Source organism: Sciurus carolinensis, chromosome 8 (assembly GCF_902686445.1).
Source record: "Sciurus carolinensis chromosome 8, mSciCar1.2, whole genome shotgun sequence".
NCBI lineage: Eukaryota > Metazoa > Chordata > Mammalia > Rodentia > Sciuridae > Sciurus > Sciurus carolinensis.
The window spans coordinates 102057849-102077457 of record NC_062220.1 but is presented as its reverse complement, the minus strand read 5'-3'; the positions used below and the strand labels follow the sequence as shown (position 1 = coordinate 102077457).

At 49.1% G+C, this 19609-nt stretch overlaps 1 protein-coding gene across 2 annotated transcripts; it reads left to right on the top strand.

Moving 5' to 3' along the window:
• Nucleotides 1-4365: 4365 nt before the first annotated feature.
• On the top strand, nt 4366-18963 carry Gck (glucokinase). 2 transcript variants are annotated; one of them, XM_047561496.1, is made up of 10 exons: nt 4366-4557; nt 10292-10454; nt 10975-11129; nt 12235-12354; nt 13344-13439; nt 13547-13646; nt 15764-15947; nt 16743-16898; nt 17400-17633; nt 17872-18963. In XM_047561496.1, the coding sequence occupies exons 1-10, from the start codon at nt 4516-4518 to the stop codon at nt 18014-18016; spliced, it is 1395 nt and encodes a 464-aa protein (XP_047417452.1). In that variant the 5' UTR covers nt 4366-4515; the 3' UTR covers nt 18017-18963. The 2 variants fall into 2 exon arrangements, with proteins under 2 accessions (XP_047417452.1, XP_047417453.1); XM_047561497.1 differs by lacking the exons at nt 4366-4557; nt 10292-10454; nt 10975-11129; ... (1 more) ...; nt 13344-13439; nt 13547-13646 and having other exon boundaries at nt 15810-15937.
• The last annotated feature ends 646 nt before the right edge of the window (nt 18964-19609 follow it).

Below are 19609 nucleotides of genomic sequence, written 5' to 3'. Positions count from 1 at the left end.
CACTAAGGGACTTATCAAAGCCCTAGAGTCAGTGAATGAAGAGTGCATCTTTGGAATCCAGCTGGGGACTTCAACTTCCTGTGTTACCTGGTATTGTCATGTTTCACTGCATGGGATCCTGAGTGATCCTTCCACCATTCTGCTCCTTCCCAGCCAATATACAGGACTGCCCCCTGTCGCTCACCCAGACTCTGCCTTTGTCTTCTGCGCAGGACTGGCCTTTAGACTTCACCCCTGGACAACAACCCCAGGCCTCTAGCCCCTCTGCTGTCGGAGGCAAGTGCTGAGGCAGAGGAGACTCTGTGTCTCCCATGTTCCTACACTCTGCCAGTTGAAGCTGAAGGCTTCAAACATCTGTAGCATGGAAGCAGCCCTGAAGGATACTTCCTAGCCCCAGAGTATACTTGGCCTTCAAGAGCTACCCATCTGGTCAAGAGGACTAAACTTAACAATCCTGGAATCTGAATGACCTGAGGGTGAAATTTGGTTGAACCTCTTACAGCTAGCAAGTCTCTTACCTCCTGTGAACCTTGTCTCCCCATGGCACACAGTCAGTGGTAATCCATATCAAAGTACTGACATAGCAATTTGCCTGTGGAGGCCACTAAGCACCTATTAGCTGTTGCATCTGATCTTGGCATATTAAACTGCTTCTCAGTCAATCTCTCCCCTTGCTCTTTGTCCCTGACATCCTGGCTTCAAACCACCATTCACTGCCTACACCCTCCCACTCTCCAGGACCCTGGACTGCCCTTAGCCCAAAGGCCCAGCCAATCTCGTCTACCCTGTGATAAGCAAATTCTTGCAACATTTGCTCTAGGCCTGTTGCATCAGTGTGCCTGTGCTTGGTGCCCAGATAGTGCTGGGTGGAGTCAGGAACAGGCTGGCAAGGAAGAAGCTGGCACTGTGGGCTCCCTGGCTTCCTGGACCCCACTTTCTTTCCTATTGGCATAGGTCTGGCAATTTAGTCAATGTGACTCTGAATCTCTATCCTTTAAAGTCTGGATCCTGGGACTTCTGAGGAAACATGTTAAGTAAGGTCCAATCTTTCAATTTTTTATACTTGACTTTAAAATATTACTGTATTAATACAGCAGGAAATAGAGTTAATACAGATAAGCAAAAATTAAAATAGGACTGAGGCTGTAGTTCAGTGGTAGAGCTTGCCTAGTGTGAGTGAGGCCCTGGGTTTAATCCCCAGCACTGTGCACACACACACACACACACACACACACACAGCCTATTACAAAAAGGAACATAAATTAAAATCTCTCACATTTCCATCATCAAGAAAAATGCTATTACCATTTTTCTGTATTTTCTACTATATTGTCTATATCATCTGTATCTCCAACACATATCTATGACAAAAATGAATCATATCACATTTTCTATTTTCCCCTGTATTAGTCATCTGTTGCTGTTGTTATAGGAAAAATTACCTCAAAATTTAGTGGCTTAAAACAGCAGAGCTAGGCACAGAGGTGCACACCTGTAATTTCAGCAGCTCGAGAGGCTGAGTCAGGAGGATTGCAAATTCAAAGCCAACCTCAGCAACTTAGTGAGTCTCTATGCAACTTAGCAAGACCCTGTCTCAAAATACAATATAAAAAGGGCAGAGGATGTATGTAGCTCAGTGATTAAGTATTCCTTGGTTCAATCCCCAGTACAACAAACAAACAAACAAAAACAGACCTAGGCCAGGCATGGTGGTAAATACCTATAAGGAAGCCCTAGATTCAATTCCTTCCTAGTTCTGCAAAACAACAACAAACCTTTACTATCTTACATGGTTTCTGTGGGTCAAGAATTCAGAAACATATCAATGAGAATCACTGGAGGGTGGCCACCACTTTCCCTTTAAACAGTATTTCATAGACATTTCCATGCCAACAGAGACAAACCAACCTTACCATGTTTTAAATGACTGCATATACATGTTACATAATTTATTTAACCAGCTCTCTATAGTTAGATATAGGTTATGTACCATTTTTTGATGCTAGAATGAATAATTTTGAATATCCATCTTTGAATGCTATAGTTTGGATCTGGTATGCTCCCCATTAGCCCAAGCATTGAAGGTTTAAGTCACCAGCCTGTAGCACTATTGGGAAGGGGTGGAGCCTTTAAGAGATGAGCCTAGGAGGAGGAAATTAGGTCACTGGGGCATGCCTTGAAGGGGATACTTGTACCCTGGACCCTTCCTTTCTGTTTTGCTTTCACGCTACCATGAGATAAACAGGCCTCTCGGTCATATACACCTGCCGTGGTGTACCATACTGCCATAGGTCAAAGCATCAGAACCAAGAAACCATGAACTAAAACCTCTGAAACCATGAGCCAAAATAAACCTTCCTCCTTTAAGGTGCTTATCTCAAGTGTTTTGTCACAGCAATGGAAAGCCACCCAACACACTGAACTTGTCATATTATTTCCTTGAGAAAAGTGAAAAAGTCCTGTCAGTTCCTTGAACGGCAAGAGATGGGCATACCAACTAGGACACAGAGTAGGCTCCCTTCTAATCTGCCCTACCCTTTCTCTTCCCATTAATTCAGAGTTCACTATCTATGGAAACATCTTAGCTCACTGTTGCACAGCTCTGATTTTTTTTTTGAAAGTTCTAAACAGAAACAATGTTCATTCATCTTCCTTAGACAACCCTTTAGATATTGAGGAATGTCCTGGGAATCTTGAACCATCATCTCTGAGGCCCTTCCCTTCCTGGCCTCTCTTTTCTGGATAGGCTTGTCCATCCACAATGCTTTCAGTATAGAAACTGCTCCTTGCTGCACTGTCCTTTACTCCAGTGCACTGCTGGTCCATTGGTGCTGTTCCCTTACCCACTAAGGCAGCACAAGAAGACTGGCATGGGTGCTTGAATGTGTTCCTCGAGGCTTGTCTAATGCAGGGAAATGGGCATGCTGAACCTTTTCCTGCCCTCACACATGCCAGTAAAGGAAAGGAAGTCATTCCCAGGAAAAAGCTCTGATAAAGGGTGCTTGTTACTTAAAGTACAACCATTCCAACCAAACCAGAAAGAGGGCCCATTTGCCTTTGGCCCTGCCTTAGCCCACACCCTCTGTTTCCAACTCCCAGAGAATAGAGCTGGTGAATTTGGATCCTCCTCACCTGTACTATGGCTTGACTTAGGAGAAGGACAGAACCCCTGGGCAGCTGCTCCTTGGCCTGACCAGTCCAGAAGACTCACCACTCCAAACTCAGACATGAGCCTGCCCCCACAGCAAACAAGGCTCAGAGCCAGGGGTGGAGTGGTCAATGACCTGTCACATGAGGTCTGGTGAGGCTATCTTTGCTCTATTTTGGGAAAGGGATCAATCATGTTAAGGAGTGACCATACTAACCATTGGCAGGAGTACCTGGCATTCTTACAGGGTTCCCTCTGTACTCTGACCCACTTGCCTGTTGCATCTAATTTTAGCAGGACTTGACAGGTGCTGGCAAATGCAAGATATGTCAGGGTTACTCTCAGATAAACCCAAGGAGAGGCTCCAGGAAATCTCTACACCCCATGGATGCACCCAAAGCAAGTTCTGGGTCTGAACTTTGCAGTTGCAAAACCTAAAGACCTCCCCACTTTATTGCTTTTTTTATTGTTGTTTTTCTGAATATTTTGAGGGGAGCCTATGATTTACTGTTGAAGGGTCCTGACTAAAACACATATTTTTTATATGGGGGCCATGTAAGGGGTAGCCCTGGGAACCCATATCTGTTCCTGCTCATGTGTACACCAGGTTACAGCCAATTCCATGACCAGGTAGGCTTTGTACCTAATGGACCAGAAGGATATGATACCCTGAAATCCCTGTGTCTGCACTGAGCATCTCAGCCCCTGGGCCCTCCAATGGTTACTTCCATACCCCACCATGGTCTGGGTCCTTCCCACAACAGCCTTGGTCTTCCTACTACTGGCCTTCCTAATACCCAAACCCCACTCAGGAACCCCAGATTATATGAAGTGCACATCAGACCTCTCTACAGATGAAATCCATAAGAATCCACATTGCCTCCAAAACCAAGTCCAAGCCCTCACTGGCACAGTCCAGGTCCCTCGACACCCCTACCTTTCTGTTCCTTCTATCCCCCAAGGCAACCTAGTGATGTTCTTCCCTCATAAGTCCAAGGAGTGTGGGGCGGATGGACTACTCCCCATTCTCTTGGCAGCAATCCTGATCAGTGCTCAGAGGCACACCATCCTGACCCATAGCCATGTCCCTAAAGCCATTGTTGACCCTGACCCCACATGAGCCTCCTCTGTCCTTCTGGCCCTGCCCCTGACCCCGTGACAGTGAGCAGAGTATTTCAGCAACTGCCCGCTGGGCCTTTTAATACAGAAGCCCTCAGTTGCCTGCCTTGGGCAACACTTGGCCAAGCAGCCCTCACTTGCAACAGGTGATCTCAGATGACATAGCTGCAGCTTCGTCCCAGGTGTCAGCAAGCAGGAGCATCTCCACCTCTCAAAATATCTCCTTCCCGTGCCCTTGGAGAGATGCAATGGAGTCCATGAGGAACCAGGCCCAGACAGCCTTGACCCTGGTAAGGGCCACTCAAACCCCAGGGACCTTGAATTGGAAGGGCAGTCCCCTGGCCAGCACCCTTGGTTTTGTTGTTGTTGTTGTTGTTGTTTTGGTTGGTTTTGGTTTTTTGGGGGATTCAGATTGGGGATAAGAGTGGAAAGCAGGTACTGGACCTCTTAAAGAAGGTCTGTGGTCCCCTCAGGGTCTTGGATATGATCTCTCTCCCCACTAAACCCTTCTTACTGGGGCTACCATTGTCATCTCTCAAAGAGCCTTAGGAAATTTACTCCTGGGGATGATGGTGTCTGGTCTCAGACTTTGCCCAGTATTGTTTGGCTCTCAGCAGCTCTTCAAGGCAGTTCTGTGGGTGGTGGATTGGGATTCTCTTCCTTAGAAGTATGTGGGCAGCTGGTCCAGGGTCATTCACTACTGTGGCTGGACACATGGTACTGAGATTGACTCTGAAGCCCAGAGATTACAATTTTTGCCCAGGGGCTACACTGGCTTTTGACTGGATCCTCTGGGTCCTGCAGTCCCCTCTGAGCCACCCCTTCTGTGCTAGGATGCAGACCTCCTCAGACTGTCCTGAATCTCCTCATTTGTCAAATGTAGTGCTCTCTGGTGTCTTGTTTTGTACTGCATTCTTGGGTGGGATCTCAAAGTCTGCTCACTGCATCCCACCTAGTCTTTTGCCCCTCCCACTTTGCTGTCCAACCTGGATACTCTGGTGACCTCATCCAGACCTGTGACCTTAAGGATTTCTCCATACTTTCTATCTCCTGCCAGACATTTCCCTGAACTCTGATTTCACATAGCCAGCTGTACTTGAGACAAATGTGCCCTGGGTGGGCAGATCTGTTAGTGCACCTAGACCAAGTCCTCATTCCGTCATCTTATCTATCCCAGTGGAGCCTCTTGCTCAGGTTACCCCAAAGGGACCTCTTAGATGCTTCTCTTCTTCTCTCCCCATGCCTCAAACTGTCTGTAGATGTATTTTTTTCTCTAGACTCTTGCCATCTCTCCACACTGCACCCACTGTCTCTGTACCCAGATTGTCAGGAACATCTGATGACCCCACTTCCATCCTGTCTCAAGGTGCCTCCACTCTGCATCTAGAAGCCTCTAGGCCTCTCACCCCCAAACCCCTTCCCTTCACAGTCCTCAGGGTCACTCCTTTCTTTCCTCAGGGCAGGTTCCCCTACCACTGCCTGCCTCCCAGGAAATAGTAACTGCCCACCACGCCCCCCGCAATATGGCATGATTCTTTCCTATGGTTTGTCAACTTTCAGCTCCTGCTCCACATCCCACACCCCACACAGCACTAGGTTTGTGGTATATATCTGCTGAAGAAATTGGCCATATACCCTGCAGGGAATAGGGTAAGCCCACAGGTGGGAAAAGCCCTGTGTTTGATTGTGATTGTGGATCCCCATTACATGTCCTGTGACCTCTCAGGCAAGGTCAGCAAGAGGACTTATAAGTAGACAAGGACTGCCTCCCCAAGGTTTCTATGGCAGGGCCAGGCTCTGCCTGTGCTTTTCTCTCCAGGATACCTATACCTGAGGGGCTGGGGCAGTATCTCAAGCTCCCCAGGCAGCACCTTCATTTCCTACCCTGCTCAGGAAAGTCTTATAAGCTTGACTCATCAGAGCAACACTTGTAGCTGGGGTCTGGGTTCAGGGAAGGTCTGAAGACAGCCTAGTGGGGTTCAGGGAAAGTCTCAGATTGTTGCCTGGGTTCATATCCCAGCTTAACCCTGGCCTTTGTGGATTTGGGAAGTGTGTGTTTGATTCTCTTATTAATGAGAAGTGAAGATAATAAAAGTACCTGTGTCAGGGAAATTACAGGAATGAAGTTGAAACCCAGGAATGCCAGAGTGGACCTGATCCACAGTCCCTGCTCCTGGGAACTTTCCAGGGGATCTATGAAGCAGACCTCAGCTCATGATGTGACACTCATTCTTCCCTTCCCTTTTCACACAGTCTTGAGGGTTGTGAGGTTACATGCCTGGTTGGAGCTCCCTTCTCTGAGCTGCACAGACTTGGTGCTAGTAGTATAGGGATCTACAGGTCCGGTGCACCCTGAGGAAGGAAACCTCCAAAGATAAAGCTTACCTTTTCAGTGAGCTCCCGACAGCAAGAGCTGACTCCCCAGCAGACTGCAGACTTGGAACCTTCCAGCACCTGCCCACAAATCTATCCCCACAGGCTGGGGAATGTTCATAAGTATGTGAGTGAGAGTGTGTGTGTGTGTGTGTGTGTGTGTGTGTGTGTGTGTGTATGTATGTTTAGGGGCTCCACAGCCTATGTGGTATAGATGAAGATGAGCACCTAGTTTAGACAGAGTTCACACCTGCTTTATGTCCTGTGACCTGGCAACTTGGACTAGCTAAACACATCACCCTGCAGCTCCAATGAGAATGCAGACCTACTTTGATAGAAATCCATTTTTTTCTGTATCTCTATTTTTAATCGATTTTAAATATTGACAGCAAATTTAAGTTTTTGATATTATACAGGGAAAATCAGACCCATAGACCAGATGCAACTTTATTGCATGGGATTGGATGGGCTGCTGCCATAGGTTCCATCTCACTTCCTCACTGATGCCCAGACATGCTGTCTACCTCCTTTTCTGTAAAGGCCAGTAGATGGTCCAGTAGGTATCCTGGGTTGATGTAAGATTCCTTACGGGGTCATGTGAGGCTGTTCTGTTGCAGTAGGCCACACCCCATGTGCTTCCTGTGAAGTGCTTGCAGGATTCTACACAACAGATTCTTAGGAGAGAAGTTGCTAGATCAATATTAAATTTTGATAGAAACTCCAAACTGTCCTCTGGACAGGTGGTATCAGTTTGAATTCATGTGATGCCTGAGTTTCCTCAGGGGCATCCTTTCTGGCCTTGAAGCTGACAGAGGCAAGGCTTCACCCAACCAGTGACAGGGCCCACCACCACCTGGATACAGAGAGATAAAGACATGGATCTCCCCTGCACCCTTTGGGTCCTCTAGTCCCAATGCCTGTGATGATCGAAACAGTTGCCATCATTTATCACATTCTCACTGAAACCCTCAAGGGTTGGGCAAGTTCTTCCTTCAGACCTGCAAGGCAGCGATCACTCAGATCCTTTGTCTGACAGTATAGACACACTCCACCAGCTATCCTGGGCCTGCTCCTAAGCCTTCAATTTCCCACAAGACCTCAGCCTGAGTATTGGCTCTTCTCATCAACAGTCTTGGGCAAAAGACCAGAGTCCTGTTTTCCAGTCACAGGATGGCCTTCTAGCATAGAAGGACAAGGATGGAGCTTAGAGGGGCCCAAGGGCTGGTCCTTTGCAAAATCAGCATCATGTAAGAGCCCCACAGATGTCTTGTAATAGGACCCTCTGAACAACTGTGTCTTAGAGGAGAAGCCTGGCAAGCTAGGCAGGACTTTCTGCCAACAACACCTGCATGTGGTTTTAGGCACTGGCTCTACTGTGTCATGATGCCTGCCTGTGACTATACAAATGACTTCAGTATACTTTTCTTCATCTAGAGAACAAATAGTTGCTGGTCCCTCAATCCTGGTGCTGCTGTGACAAGGTTGTGAGGCAGCTGTGAAAGCACTCAGGCTCGGGGCCTGGCATGTTGGAAGAATTCGGCAAATGTTAAATGTTATTCCTGGTAGTTCCTGGCAAAGTCTACATTTGCAAGTGTAGGAAAGAAAAAGAGGAGAAGGATGTAACTGTGGGACTCTAAAGATAACCTGGATTGTTCCAGAGTGCTGAGAATGTCTCCAGGGGCATGCCCTAAAATGCCAATTGGGGTTTGGGAGTCTGGGGCCTACACTCCCACCTCATGCCCGGAATGGAAGAATGGCACCCTCCCAGCCAACAGAGGTATTTGATTCTGTTTTGGGTCTGAGCCCTTGTCAATCCCATTCTTTTCTGATCTTCCCTGAGTTTAAATTTTAACTGTGGTGCCTCTTTAAGAAAAGTGATTCTTAATTAAGGATCTGTATCCATTAGGAATGTTTTGAATTACAGGAAACAAAAAATCTGACTGCTTAAATAGTTATTACCTATTCTATAATCAGCATGTGGAGTTGGGTGGGTCTGTCTTCTTCCTTCCCTTCTTCCATCCAACCTTGTCTCCTCATGGTTGCTTGAGGGCAGATACAGTTGCATTCACAAATTTACGAGGGCACTGAAATTTGCCCTCCTGTTAAAATCAGGTTTTCCTTCACCTGTCATTGACCAGAACTGGTTCACATGTCCAAACACCAACAAAAGGAGATAGAATTGCTGTGCTTGGCTTAGCCCAATCATGACTTAATGTGTTACTTGACCCACCTGAAAAAAAAAAAATCTCGGTTCTGGAAACTGAGGAAGAAGGGGCAAATGGCTGTATTGCTTCTTGGCTGTAATCCAGAGCATCTCCAAACTCCTGAGCTTATGTGAAAGACAAAAAGAATACAAGTTCTTATAAAGAATGGCATTTATCAGAGGATCTTTCCTTTTCCTTTTGGGTTCAAAATGAAACTATCTTTATGATTACTTTTCTTACTACTGCCCAGAAGTAACCAGTGTATCAAAATGGACTTTTTGGGCTGGGGAGATAGTTCAGTAGGTAGAGTGTTTGCTTCGCAAGCACAAGGCCCTGGGTTCAATCCCCAGCACCGCAAAAAAAAAAAAAAAAAAAGGACTTTTCTCCATGAGTATGTGTATTGTGCAAAGAGGACAGTTGCACAACTGTCTTCCTGCAGGGTCCAGCTTATTGAGGATGCACAGGCAGACCCACAGTTGCATTCAAAACCTGTCTTCACTTTGTCATATGGAGGGTGACTGACCAAGGGAGACCCTCCTCCCTCTGCACTTACAGTCTTCATACCATGGATGGTTATGTTTTGCTAAACAGGGGCACACAGGCCGTCTATACTAACTTTGCCTTGGCTATCCCTGTGAATCCTGGTGCCAGTTGGTCATTTATTTTACAAAGCCTTAGAAGTAGAATAACCTGGTCTTTACACAATCATACCAACGGCCTTTCCGCTAGTCAGGCTGCACCCCATCTCACCAATTCTGCGGCTAGCACCCTTCTTCTTCCCTCCCTTCACCAATCTGGAAAGAAAAATGAGGTACTTCAAGACATTCTGCCACAAGGAAATCCTCAGGGACAAAAGACATCCTGCCCCCTACTGGCTAGTGCAGGCTAGTTATTGAGGGGCTGGTCTTGAAACGCTTCGAATTTAACTGTGGTGGTTTGAAAAGATGGGTATGTTAGCCTTTGTCGTGATAATAAAATACCTGAGATAAACAAGTTAAAAGGAGGAAAATTTTATTTTGGCTCATGGTTTCAGAGGTTTTAGTTCTGGTCAGTGGCTCCATTGCTTTGGGCTGAGGCAAGGCAGAACATCATGGTGGCAGGAGCACTTGGCAGAAAAGACTGCTTACCTCATGGTAACCAGGAAACAGAAAGAGGAGGGAGGGAAGGGTCCAGGGACAAAATTTACCCTTCCAGAACCTACCCTCAGTGGCCTACTTTCTCTAACTAGGCCCCATCTTCTGAAGTTTCATCCCACCCCACCCCACCCCATAATGCCAACAGCTGGGAACAAAACCTTCAACACATGAGCTGTTAGGGAACATTTCAGATCCAAACTATAACATTGGATCATCCTAGACCCAGGGTCAGAGGATAAAAGGAGATCCTTGGTGTGTGGAGATCTCTAGGGACAGCTCCACCTGACTGCTCCCATTCCCTCCCTGTGCAGGTGGAGCAGATCCTGGCAGAGTTCCAACTGCAGGAGGAAGACCTGAAGAAGGTGATGAGACGGATGCAGAAGGAGATGGACCGGGGCCTGAGGCTGGAAACCCACGAAGAGGCCAGTGTGAAGATGCTGCCCACCTACGTGCGTTCCACCCCAGAAGGCTCAGGTACCACAGGGATAGCCCCACACCTGAGCCAGTTGTGGGCCAGGCCTTCCAGAGGCTTAGCTGTCCCCAGACAGGATTCTCTGGGCAAGTGATGATGTCTCCAGCTCACTGGGTCAGTTCTTAACTATTTACCCCAAAGGTCCAGCCCTAGCCTTAGCAAAACTGGCTTTAAAAAAATAAAAACCACAATGAATGAATTCTCTCCAGGGTCATTTGGGGGATCCCAACCCACTCCTGAGACTGGATCATTACCCTAGATCCTCAGTAGTTCCCTGGGTTCCAGGTGGCTCCATCTGAGAGTAGTTTCCCCTGACATTTCCCCAGTTTACCTTTGACCTCTCCCATAGCTTGCTCTGGCACATACCCAATAACTGGGCAGCAGCTTCATGTCCAACTCCCCTGGGTCCCCTGTTCCTGCCTTCCTCTGCTTTCTGGCTCTGGGGACATTCGCCCAGGTCCCACCCAACCCAGGTCGGCTGGGTGGTGCCACAAGGCTGAGCGTGTCTCCCTGTGCCTGCAGAAGTTGGAGACTTCCTCTCCCTGGACCTGGGCGGCACCAACTTCAGGGTGATGCTGGTGAAGGTGGGGGAGGGTGAGGCAGGGCAGTGGAGTGTGAAGACCAAACATCAGATGTACTCCATCCCCGAGGACGCCATGACAGGCACTGCAGAGATGGTGAGCAGCTTGGGGAATAAGCGGTGGGATCAAGGTGGCTCAAAACCTCAGGGCCTCACCAGTCCTGGACAAAAGAGTCATCCACCAGGGACAGAGGAAACTGTGGGCAAGAGGTTCAGTCAGCCTCAGAGGCACAACAAGGCAGCTCAGAGGCCTCAGTGGACAGTCACTAGGCATGGCCAATGTGTTCAAGTCTCATGGTCACTATCAGGCCAGAAGACAAGAACTGGCCAAAGAGAGGTCAGGGGAAAAATTCTTAACTGGTATGACCCTGTCCCAGAGGAAAAGTGAAAGGTTGAGGACTGTCTGACCTCCTGCAGCTGTGCAGCCTACCCTCCCCAGGGGTCTCCCATTGCCTTCCACCGGTTGCACATCAAATGGGGTAACAACATCCAGAATGTCTACCCAGGCAGCAAGGCCCTCCACCATGGGAAGGACTGGACGGGAGTGGGGATGGGCATAGAAGTAAATGAACCCTGAGGGGAGGGGCAAAGCCAGAGCCCCTAGACATGACCAGGAGCAAGACCATTTCCCAGAGGGGTGGAGTTCTAAGGCTGTGCACAACTGCCTGGCCCTCATCCACCTGCAATTTGCTCTCCCTCCATGGAACTGGGCAGCAGGGATGGTATGGGCACCTCCCTGGATTCAGGTGCTCAACAGGGAGCTTGGTCCATCTGCAGAGCACTGGAAATGCCCTGTTCTATAGACAAGTCTTTTGAGAGGGGTTGAGGGGAACAACCTTCTGCAGGTGCAGAGCAAAAAGGACACCTGGAAGTAGACAGAAATGATAGTGCTAGAGATGTGCCTACATCTAGAGCCTCACAGGACAGTTAGCCAAGCCTTGGTGCTGGGGAGGCAGCTGACAGCACAGCTAAACTGGGGACAAGCCCCAGGAGCTGCCATAAACAAAGCTCTGCATCCAGGGAGGTGCAGGGACTGAGTTCTGACAAACAGCAAGAGGTGAACTGTGGACAGGCATTCATTGGAAGGCTCTGGGACTGGTTGTTTAGCATCTCCTGAGGAATACCTTGGCACAAAGTCCTGGGAAACAGCTGTCAGCTGGCCCAGGATGGTAGTCCAATGACCATTCTGGTGCATCTTCCAGCTCTTTGATTATATCTCTGAGTGCATCTCCGACTTCCTGGACAAGCATCAAATGAAGCACAAGAAACTACCCCTGGGCTTCACTTTCTCCTTCCCTGTGAGGCACGAAGACATTGACAAGGTGGGCCAGGTGGAGGGGAGAGAGAATGAAATGGATGGGCATGCACCCCCAAGGAACTCTGCCCCTGCTGCCTTCAAATGCAGCACCCCACCCTATTCTGGGAAAGAGTCCGAACTCAGAAGGGAGAAAATGTAGATTCAAATTGTGGTCCCATCATTTACTGTTAGTGAAACTGTGGAAAATAAGCATAATCTCAACTGATTCTTACTACGTGACAAAGCCTGCCTAAGCCCTGAGAGGCACATGCTACAATCCCCCACTACAAATGAGGAGAAGAAATTGAGGTTAAGCGGCTCACCACAAACCACCATGATACCTCATTACCTCTGGCTGAGTCAGAAGTGTGAAGGATCTGAGATTTTTTTACCCCACCTGCAACTCGAAAGCTTGCCTGCCAGTTACATTGACACATACACACACACAAACAAATTATATATACACATATACACATACATAAAACATTAGGACTCTAGGACTCTGGATCTGAAACAAAGCCAGGTCATAGCTCAAGGCAAAAGCAACAGCTGGAGCAACATCTCACATGGTTTTCCAAGTCCCCAGCTCCCTCAGAGACAGAGAGGGCCGGGTGGTACTTCTGTTACAGGAGAGGAACCCTGATCTTATATAGTTGCTCCCCTCAGGATTTATCTTTACTCTAGGGTATACTGTACAAATAATCTTGGGATGGGGGTGTAGCTCAGTGGTAGAGTGCTTGTCTAGCATGCTCAAGGTCCTGGGTTCAATTCCTGACACACCACACAAAAAAATACACATCACATTCTTAAATTGCCTGGGACCCAGACCTACAGAAATGTTGAGATATTTATGGAAAATTGTTTCCAACATCTTTCAAAACCATGTGGATGCTCAAAACTTGTTTCCTCAATGGTAAAGTGGGATACATGTCCCTGTGGCCTGGAAAGGAACTAGTTTAAGGCCATAGCTCTCTGTTGAGCACCAGTAGCCATAAGACCTTCCTCTCCCCACAGGGCATCCTTCTCAACTGGACCAAGGGCTTCAAGGCCTCCGGAGCAGAAGGGAACAACATTGTAGGGCTTCTGCGAGATGCCATCAAGAGGAGAGGGGTGAGGACACCTTCACCTGCCAGGAGGGGGCTGCCCTGGGTCCCCCTCACTGCACCAGAGGATCCTTTCCCCGGCCCCATCACCGCAATCTCTATGCTTCTTGGCAGGACTTTGAGATGGATGTGGTGGCAATGGTGAATGACACTGTGGCCACAATGATCTCCTGCTACTATGAAGACCGCCAGTGTGAGGTCGGCATGATTGTGGGTAAGGACTCCTTGCACTCCTGCCCCTTCCAAATTGTGCACAGGTTCTGCATGGTGAGGACCAAAGCATGAATAACTGATGTCAGTGCAGTGGCTAGTGCTGGAGCCAAGTGGTCTTGGAGTATGTGGTGTTGGCTCTACATTCTGGTAGAAAGCATTTCATAGCATCATGGCATCAGATGGTCTGCCAGCTGCACACCTGCCTGGCCCATCAAATGTAATTAAAACACTTTATCTGGTAAATTGACCACAATGGACATATTTGTTCAAGTGGAAAAGGATAAGCAAAAGTGGTGACATCCCTTCCTGCAAGGTCTTCCTGTGGGTCTGTCCTGGCCAAGCTCTGCCACTGACTCCCTAACTCTGCCCCTAGATCCCACCCCGCCCCAACCCTGAGTGAAGCAGGTGGCTGGAAAGGGAACTGCAACCCTTTCCTCCTATCTAGGTCCTCTACAATAATCTCCAGCCTTTCCCAGAAGTCTGGGTCCTCATAAGGAGCCAGCATTTCCTGAGTAACAATCCAATCAGATCAGATACCTGCTGTGTACACAGACATAGGGGTGTTTTTCTGGTTACCAGAAAGTCCATGTTGTAAGTTATTTGTGGGGTTGGGGATTTAGCTCAGTGGCAGAGCACTTGCCTAGCATGCACAAGGCCTGAGTTTGGTCCTTAGCCTTGAAAAAAAAAAGTTATTTGCTCCTATGGGCCCTTCAGAACCAGCTCTGAAAGGTCATATGTTTGTGTTGATAGATTCCCATCTATAATTATATTTCCCCCAAAATATGTTTTATACATATGTATACATATAAACATCATAAACATTTGCATACACATCTTTTAAGCTCCAGGATGACCTCACTTTGTCTCTCTTCTTGTTTCCTGCCTTATTTTTCACCCCCAGTACCAGGAGATTGAACCCAGGGTGCCACATATGCTAGGCAAGCATTCTATCACTGAGCTATATTTCCAGCCCTTTTTTTTTTTTTTTTTTTTTTTTTTTTTTTGCGGTACTGGGGAATCGAACTCAGGGCCTTGTGCTTGCGAGGCAAGCACTCTACCAGCTGAGCTGTCTCCCCAGCCCTCCAGCCCTTTTTGATATTATCTTGAGTCAGAGTCTTGCTAAGTTGCCCAGGCTCCCTCAAATTTTCATTCCTCTTGCCTCAGTCTCCCAAGTAGCTGGAGTTACAGCTGTGTATCACCATTCCTGGCTCTTCTTTTACTTTTGTTCTTGCCTTTCAGAGAGAAAGTTGTTTTTAAGTTTAATGTCTAAACATGAGCTCTGGTTGGCCCTGGCTTTGTCCAACTCCCTCCCTACCAACCCTTCCCCCTGGAGTTACCTGGGGAAAGATACCTCAACCTGAATTCTTACCAGAACAAGCTGTAGCTTTTTGGCCCAGGCACACCCTCCCAGGACAACCATTTGGTGGCCCTTGACTCACATCTGCCCCCACACACTCTTGGTGACTGCTCAGTGTTTAAAATCATGTTTACAATAATTTCCAAGGTCTAAAATTGGGAGAATTAATGTCAAAGTCTGTATTTCTGTTTTCTCACCAAAAAACTGGAAGGCCAGGCATGACTAGGCCTTAATTCCTATAGGCAGCCCTGATGACCAGCACTGCATTTGTCCCTGCTGGCTTCAGGGTTGTGTAGCCCACATAGTCAGCTCAGTGTGATGTTCTACCATCACCATCAAAACTCTTAATAACTTGTGAATGAAGGACCACATATTTTCATTTTGCTCAGGGCATGGCAAATGACAAACTCTGCAGTCATTCCTGCCTATGGTAATCTCTGGGCTGTTCCAAGGGCCCACACTATGTTTTACTCACTTTGGAGTGCACCCAAACAGGGTTCAGGGTGCCAGAAAACAAGGCACTTTGACAAGATAAAGCCACACAATCCTACAGCCATCTCTAGTTGGTAAAGTATGTTGGCACACAGTTGTCCTCCATCCTCCCAATCAGTCAGGTAATGGGTGGGGAAGGTGTTACTGTCGCCTTTTAGAGAAGAAGACAGCCCAGTGACTGACCCATCCACCCTGGGTCACGCAGTCAGCCCAGGTTCCAGCCCCCTCCCCTCAGCTTGTGTAGCCTAATGTGTCCCCATCCCTTGCAGGTACAGGCTGCAATGCCTGCTACATGGAGGAGATGCAGAACGTGGAGCTGGTAGAAGGGGATGAGGGTCGCATGTGTGTCAACACCGAGTGGGGTGCCTTCGGGGACTCAGGTGAACTGGACGAGTTCCTGCTGGAGTATGACCGCATGGTGGATGAGAGCTCTGCGAACCCCGGTCAGCAGCTGTAAGGACACCCCGCAGCCCATCTCTGGGCTGCTCTCAGTGGGCATGCAGCAGCACATGGGAGCCCCACCACCACAGATAATGGCTTGTTTTTAAATAGGGGAAAGCAACTTTATCATTCCCCTGTAAGCTGGCTCCTTCTTTCCCCAGCTCAGTCATGCCTTGCCCCTGTGAACCCTGAACAGGGAGAGATAGTGGTTAGATAAGGCCAAACTTCCCCCTTCTGACAGGTAACCTTGGTCACCGAGAAGGCTCTCACCCTCAGCAGTGTTTACCAGAGTTCCTCAAAGCACATATTTGTCTCCATTCCCAAAATGAATATTAGTGTTTTGTGGAATGCTGTAAATTGGCAGAACACATCTTGGAAACCAACCCCACAGATCTTGTCATTAATCATGGCTATCGCTTGTTAGCCACCTACTAGCTGCCAGTCCATGTTATTTCCTTTATGAGCTTCATCTTCATCACAGGTCTCTATTAGGTGAGTAGTATTAAAGAAATTTCAGGATGAAAATGTGGAAGCCACAAGGAAAATTTCAGAGGGACTGGATAGGTGGCTTCAATCCCTTTCCCACACAGAGCCAACAGCCAGGCCAGACGTGCTGGAAACATGAAAGTTCCTAGTACCCAAAGTTTCTAAAACCCCTGTTTATAAACGAGTGAGAAGCATGAAACCCAGGATTTTGGGCAATTGGGAGCGGGGTGAAATCAAGGTGCTCCATGTGGCCACCGTAAGCGGGGAGTAGTGGGGACCTCCCCTGCTGATCAGCTGGTGTAACCCAGCCCTCATATCCAGGTATGAAAAACTCATTGGTGGGAAGTACATGGGTGAGTTGGTGCGGCTTGTGCTTCTCAAGCTAGTAGACGAGAACCTGCTGTTCCACGGGGAGGCCTCGGAGCAACTACGCACGCGCGGCGCTTTTGAGACGCGCTTCGTATCGCAGGTGGAGAGGTGCGTGGAGAAGGGGGGCCCCCGACCAGACGCAACCGGCAAAAGAACAAGAGCAGGGACACAGAAGCCCTTGTAGGCAGGGTCCTAGGCGAGTCACAATCTCTGGTCTAATACACCTGGATGAGGAGGGACTGGGAACAGAATCCTGAGCAGTCTCTGGCCCCAAGCCGAGCAGTAGCCAGGTAACAAACCCAGCGCACGCTTCCCCCCATCGCGCCCCCAAGTGGTTCCCCACTCGCCCATAGACACCTTCACACTTCATCCACACTACAGCTCCGAGGTGCCGCAATGTTTTCGCACCGCATTAGAGCAGAGACTCAGAGCTTAGAGGAAGCAGTAATAACCGACTGCTGGTCTCTGGCAAAATTGGCCCACTCCCTTCCAGAGCACAAGTCCCCAAACGCTTTGTGCGAGGTGGGTAGGATCATCCCTTCTCCAGAGAGGGTCCCCCGCTCGGCTAGCCAGACCTCGGCAGCAGCCCTTCCACCTCCTGCCCCGCAGCGACTCGGGTGACCGCAAGCAGATCCACAACATCCTGAGCACACTGGGGCTGCGGCCGTCGGCCACAGACTGCGACATCGTGCGCCGCGCCTGCGAGAGTGTGTCCACGCGAGCAGCGCACATGTGTTCAGCAGGGCTGGCGGGCGTTATCAACCGCATGCGCGAGAGCCGCAGCGAGGACGTGATGAGAATCACCGTGGGTGTGGATGGCTCTGTGTACAAGTTACACCCCAGGTGACTCCCCCTGAGCCCTAGGTGACCCTCCCCGCCCCTGCCTCCCTTTCCCTACAAAAGGGAGGCCCAGACAGCGTAGTCCCCGGGATTTCATGAGCCTCTTCTGGTTGTCCTCCTGGTCCAGGATGGGGTGTAGGGTCAGCTGGATTCCGGGTGTCCAGGAGAGGTGGGGGTTGGCAGAGGTGAGACCTGGAGGGCAGGAAGAGTTGGAAGGTAGCCCTGTTTTCCTCTGGTTCAGCTTCAAGGAGCGGTTCCACGCCAGTGTAAGAAGGCTGACGCCCAGCTGTGAGATCACTTTCATCCAGAGTGAAGAGGGTAGCGGCCGAGGGGCGGCCTTGGTTTCGGCAGTGGCCTGTAAGAAAGCCTGCATGATGGGCCAGTGAGATCCAGTCTGCAAGGGCCGAACCTGGACTCCATGGTGACTGCGCTCCCTGTAGTTGCTCCTAGCTCTCCAGGGCGGGAGGCTGCCTATCCTGCTGCTAACTCTGGAAGATGGGGAGAGGCCACTGGAGCCTATGAGGCCCCTTGGCCTCTTCTCCAGAAGTCGGTGGGACAACCCCAGAGCCCTGGGGTAAGGGGCTGAGAGGAGCAGAAACAGAGACTCCAAAGCCCCTGGCCCTAACTTCTGAAATCAGCTACTCAGAAGTAGTTGCTCACTCAGGACTTTGTTGCATTTACACACTGCCTGCTTCTCAGAGCTGCCAGCCTGGCCTGGGCTTTGGGAAGGGAGTGCCCTTGGGAACCTGCTGTGGCCTGGCTTCCCTGGAAACTCACCCTGCATATGGGTGTGGGGGCAGCTGCAGCAGCTTGGCCAGACCAGACCTGGGCCCACAGGAGAGAGGGGGTTGCTGATCATCCAGACCTCACAGTTTTCTTGCAATGTGACTCAAGAGGTTGAAGAGCCATACAAGAATGCCCAGCTGTGGGGAGGGGACTTCCCAGTCTGCAGGTGACCCCAAGAGGCCTTTTTCTTCACACACACACACTCACACACACACACACACACACACACACACACACACACCTCTGAATGACTTGTGGTTCTGGGATAGGCCCTTATAGGAGCTGACAGAGACAGAACCCCCAAGCCCCTGCCCCAGGAGTCCCATAAAAGGGAGGAGGCATCATCAGGAGTCCTCCAGCCTACTCCCAGAGGCAGGATGGTGTCTTCAGCTCTCAGGGCACTGGTCCAGGAAGAAACCCCAGCAGCATTCCAAGGAACCACCTCAGCCCTCTCTCTCATCCTCATCAGATCTCCCATGTGTCACATCACCCTCTCCATGCCCAACCTGGGACTGTGTGGAATTTTTAATTAAAAACTTTGAAAAGGTTTAAATATGGCCTCTAGTTGACCTCTGTGCATAAAATCCACAGGGACAATATATGAAGAGACATTGTCATGTGGTTGTGGAATTTGTTGTCCTCCCGCCTACTATGCCTAGGGGAGTGTGAAGAATGACAGGCTAATCTGTGGGAATGGGATGATGAGGGGGATCAGAAGTACGGAACACTGCCTGACACAGGTCGTATGTGGGACGGAAGGAATACCAGGCCAGGCATTGTTCTGGTGCAGGGATGAGCTGGCCCTGCTGCAGGTTGTTCTCAGGTCCTGTTCCCTTGTAGCCAAATAGGTAGCGACAGTGAGTGGGGACCAGAGATACAAGATGTCACATAATTCTAAGGTCCCTCTAGAGACTCCAGTAGGTGAAATATGAAGTGTAGGACCTAATGCCATCTTTATGTAGCATGAACAATTACATATAGACACATTTGTGTGATTCTAATGCACATTCGTTTCTCAACAAAAGAAACTGCCCAGCAAATCAGGAACAACTGTCTTTGTTTCATTTAGAACATGACCTGAAGTTGTAATTTTAGAAAGTCGCATCCTCCTTGAAATCTTCTAATTTGTGGGACTGCTCTGGACCTCTTCATTCATTTGAGTTTAATTCTTTATTGTAAGTTGACACCACACC

Excerpts from the sequence above, each read along its gene's own strand:
- Gck (XM_047561496.1), top strand. The coding sequence starts at position 4,516 with ATGGAGTCCATGAGGAACCAGGCCCAGACAGCCTTGACCCTG. Across the intron at positions 15,948-16,742 it reads GCGAACCCCGGTCAGCAGCT|GTATGAAAAACTCATTGGTG; the intron begins GTAAGGACACCC and ends CCTCATATCCAG. Across the intron at positions 17,634-17,871 it reads GTGTACAAGTTACACCCCAG|CTTCAAGGAGCGGTTCCACG; the intron begins GTGACTCCCCCT and ends CCTCTGGTTCAG.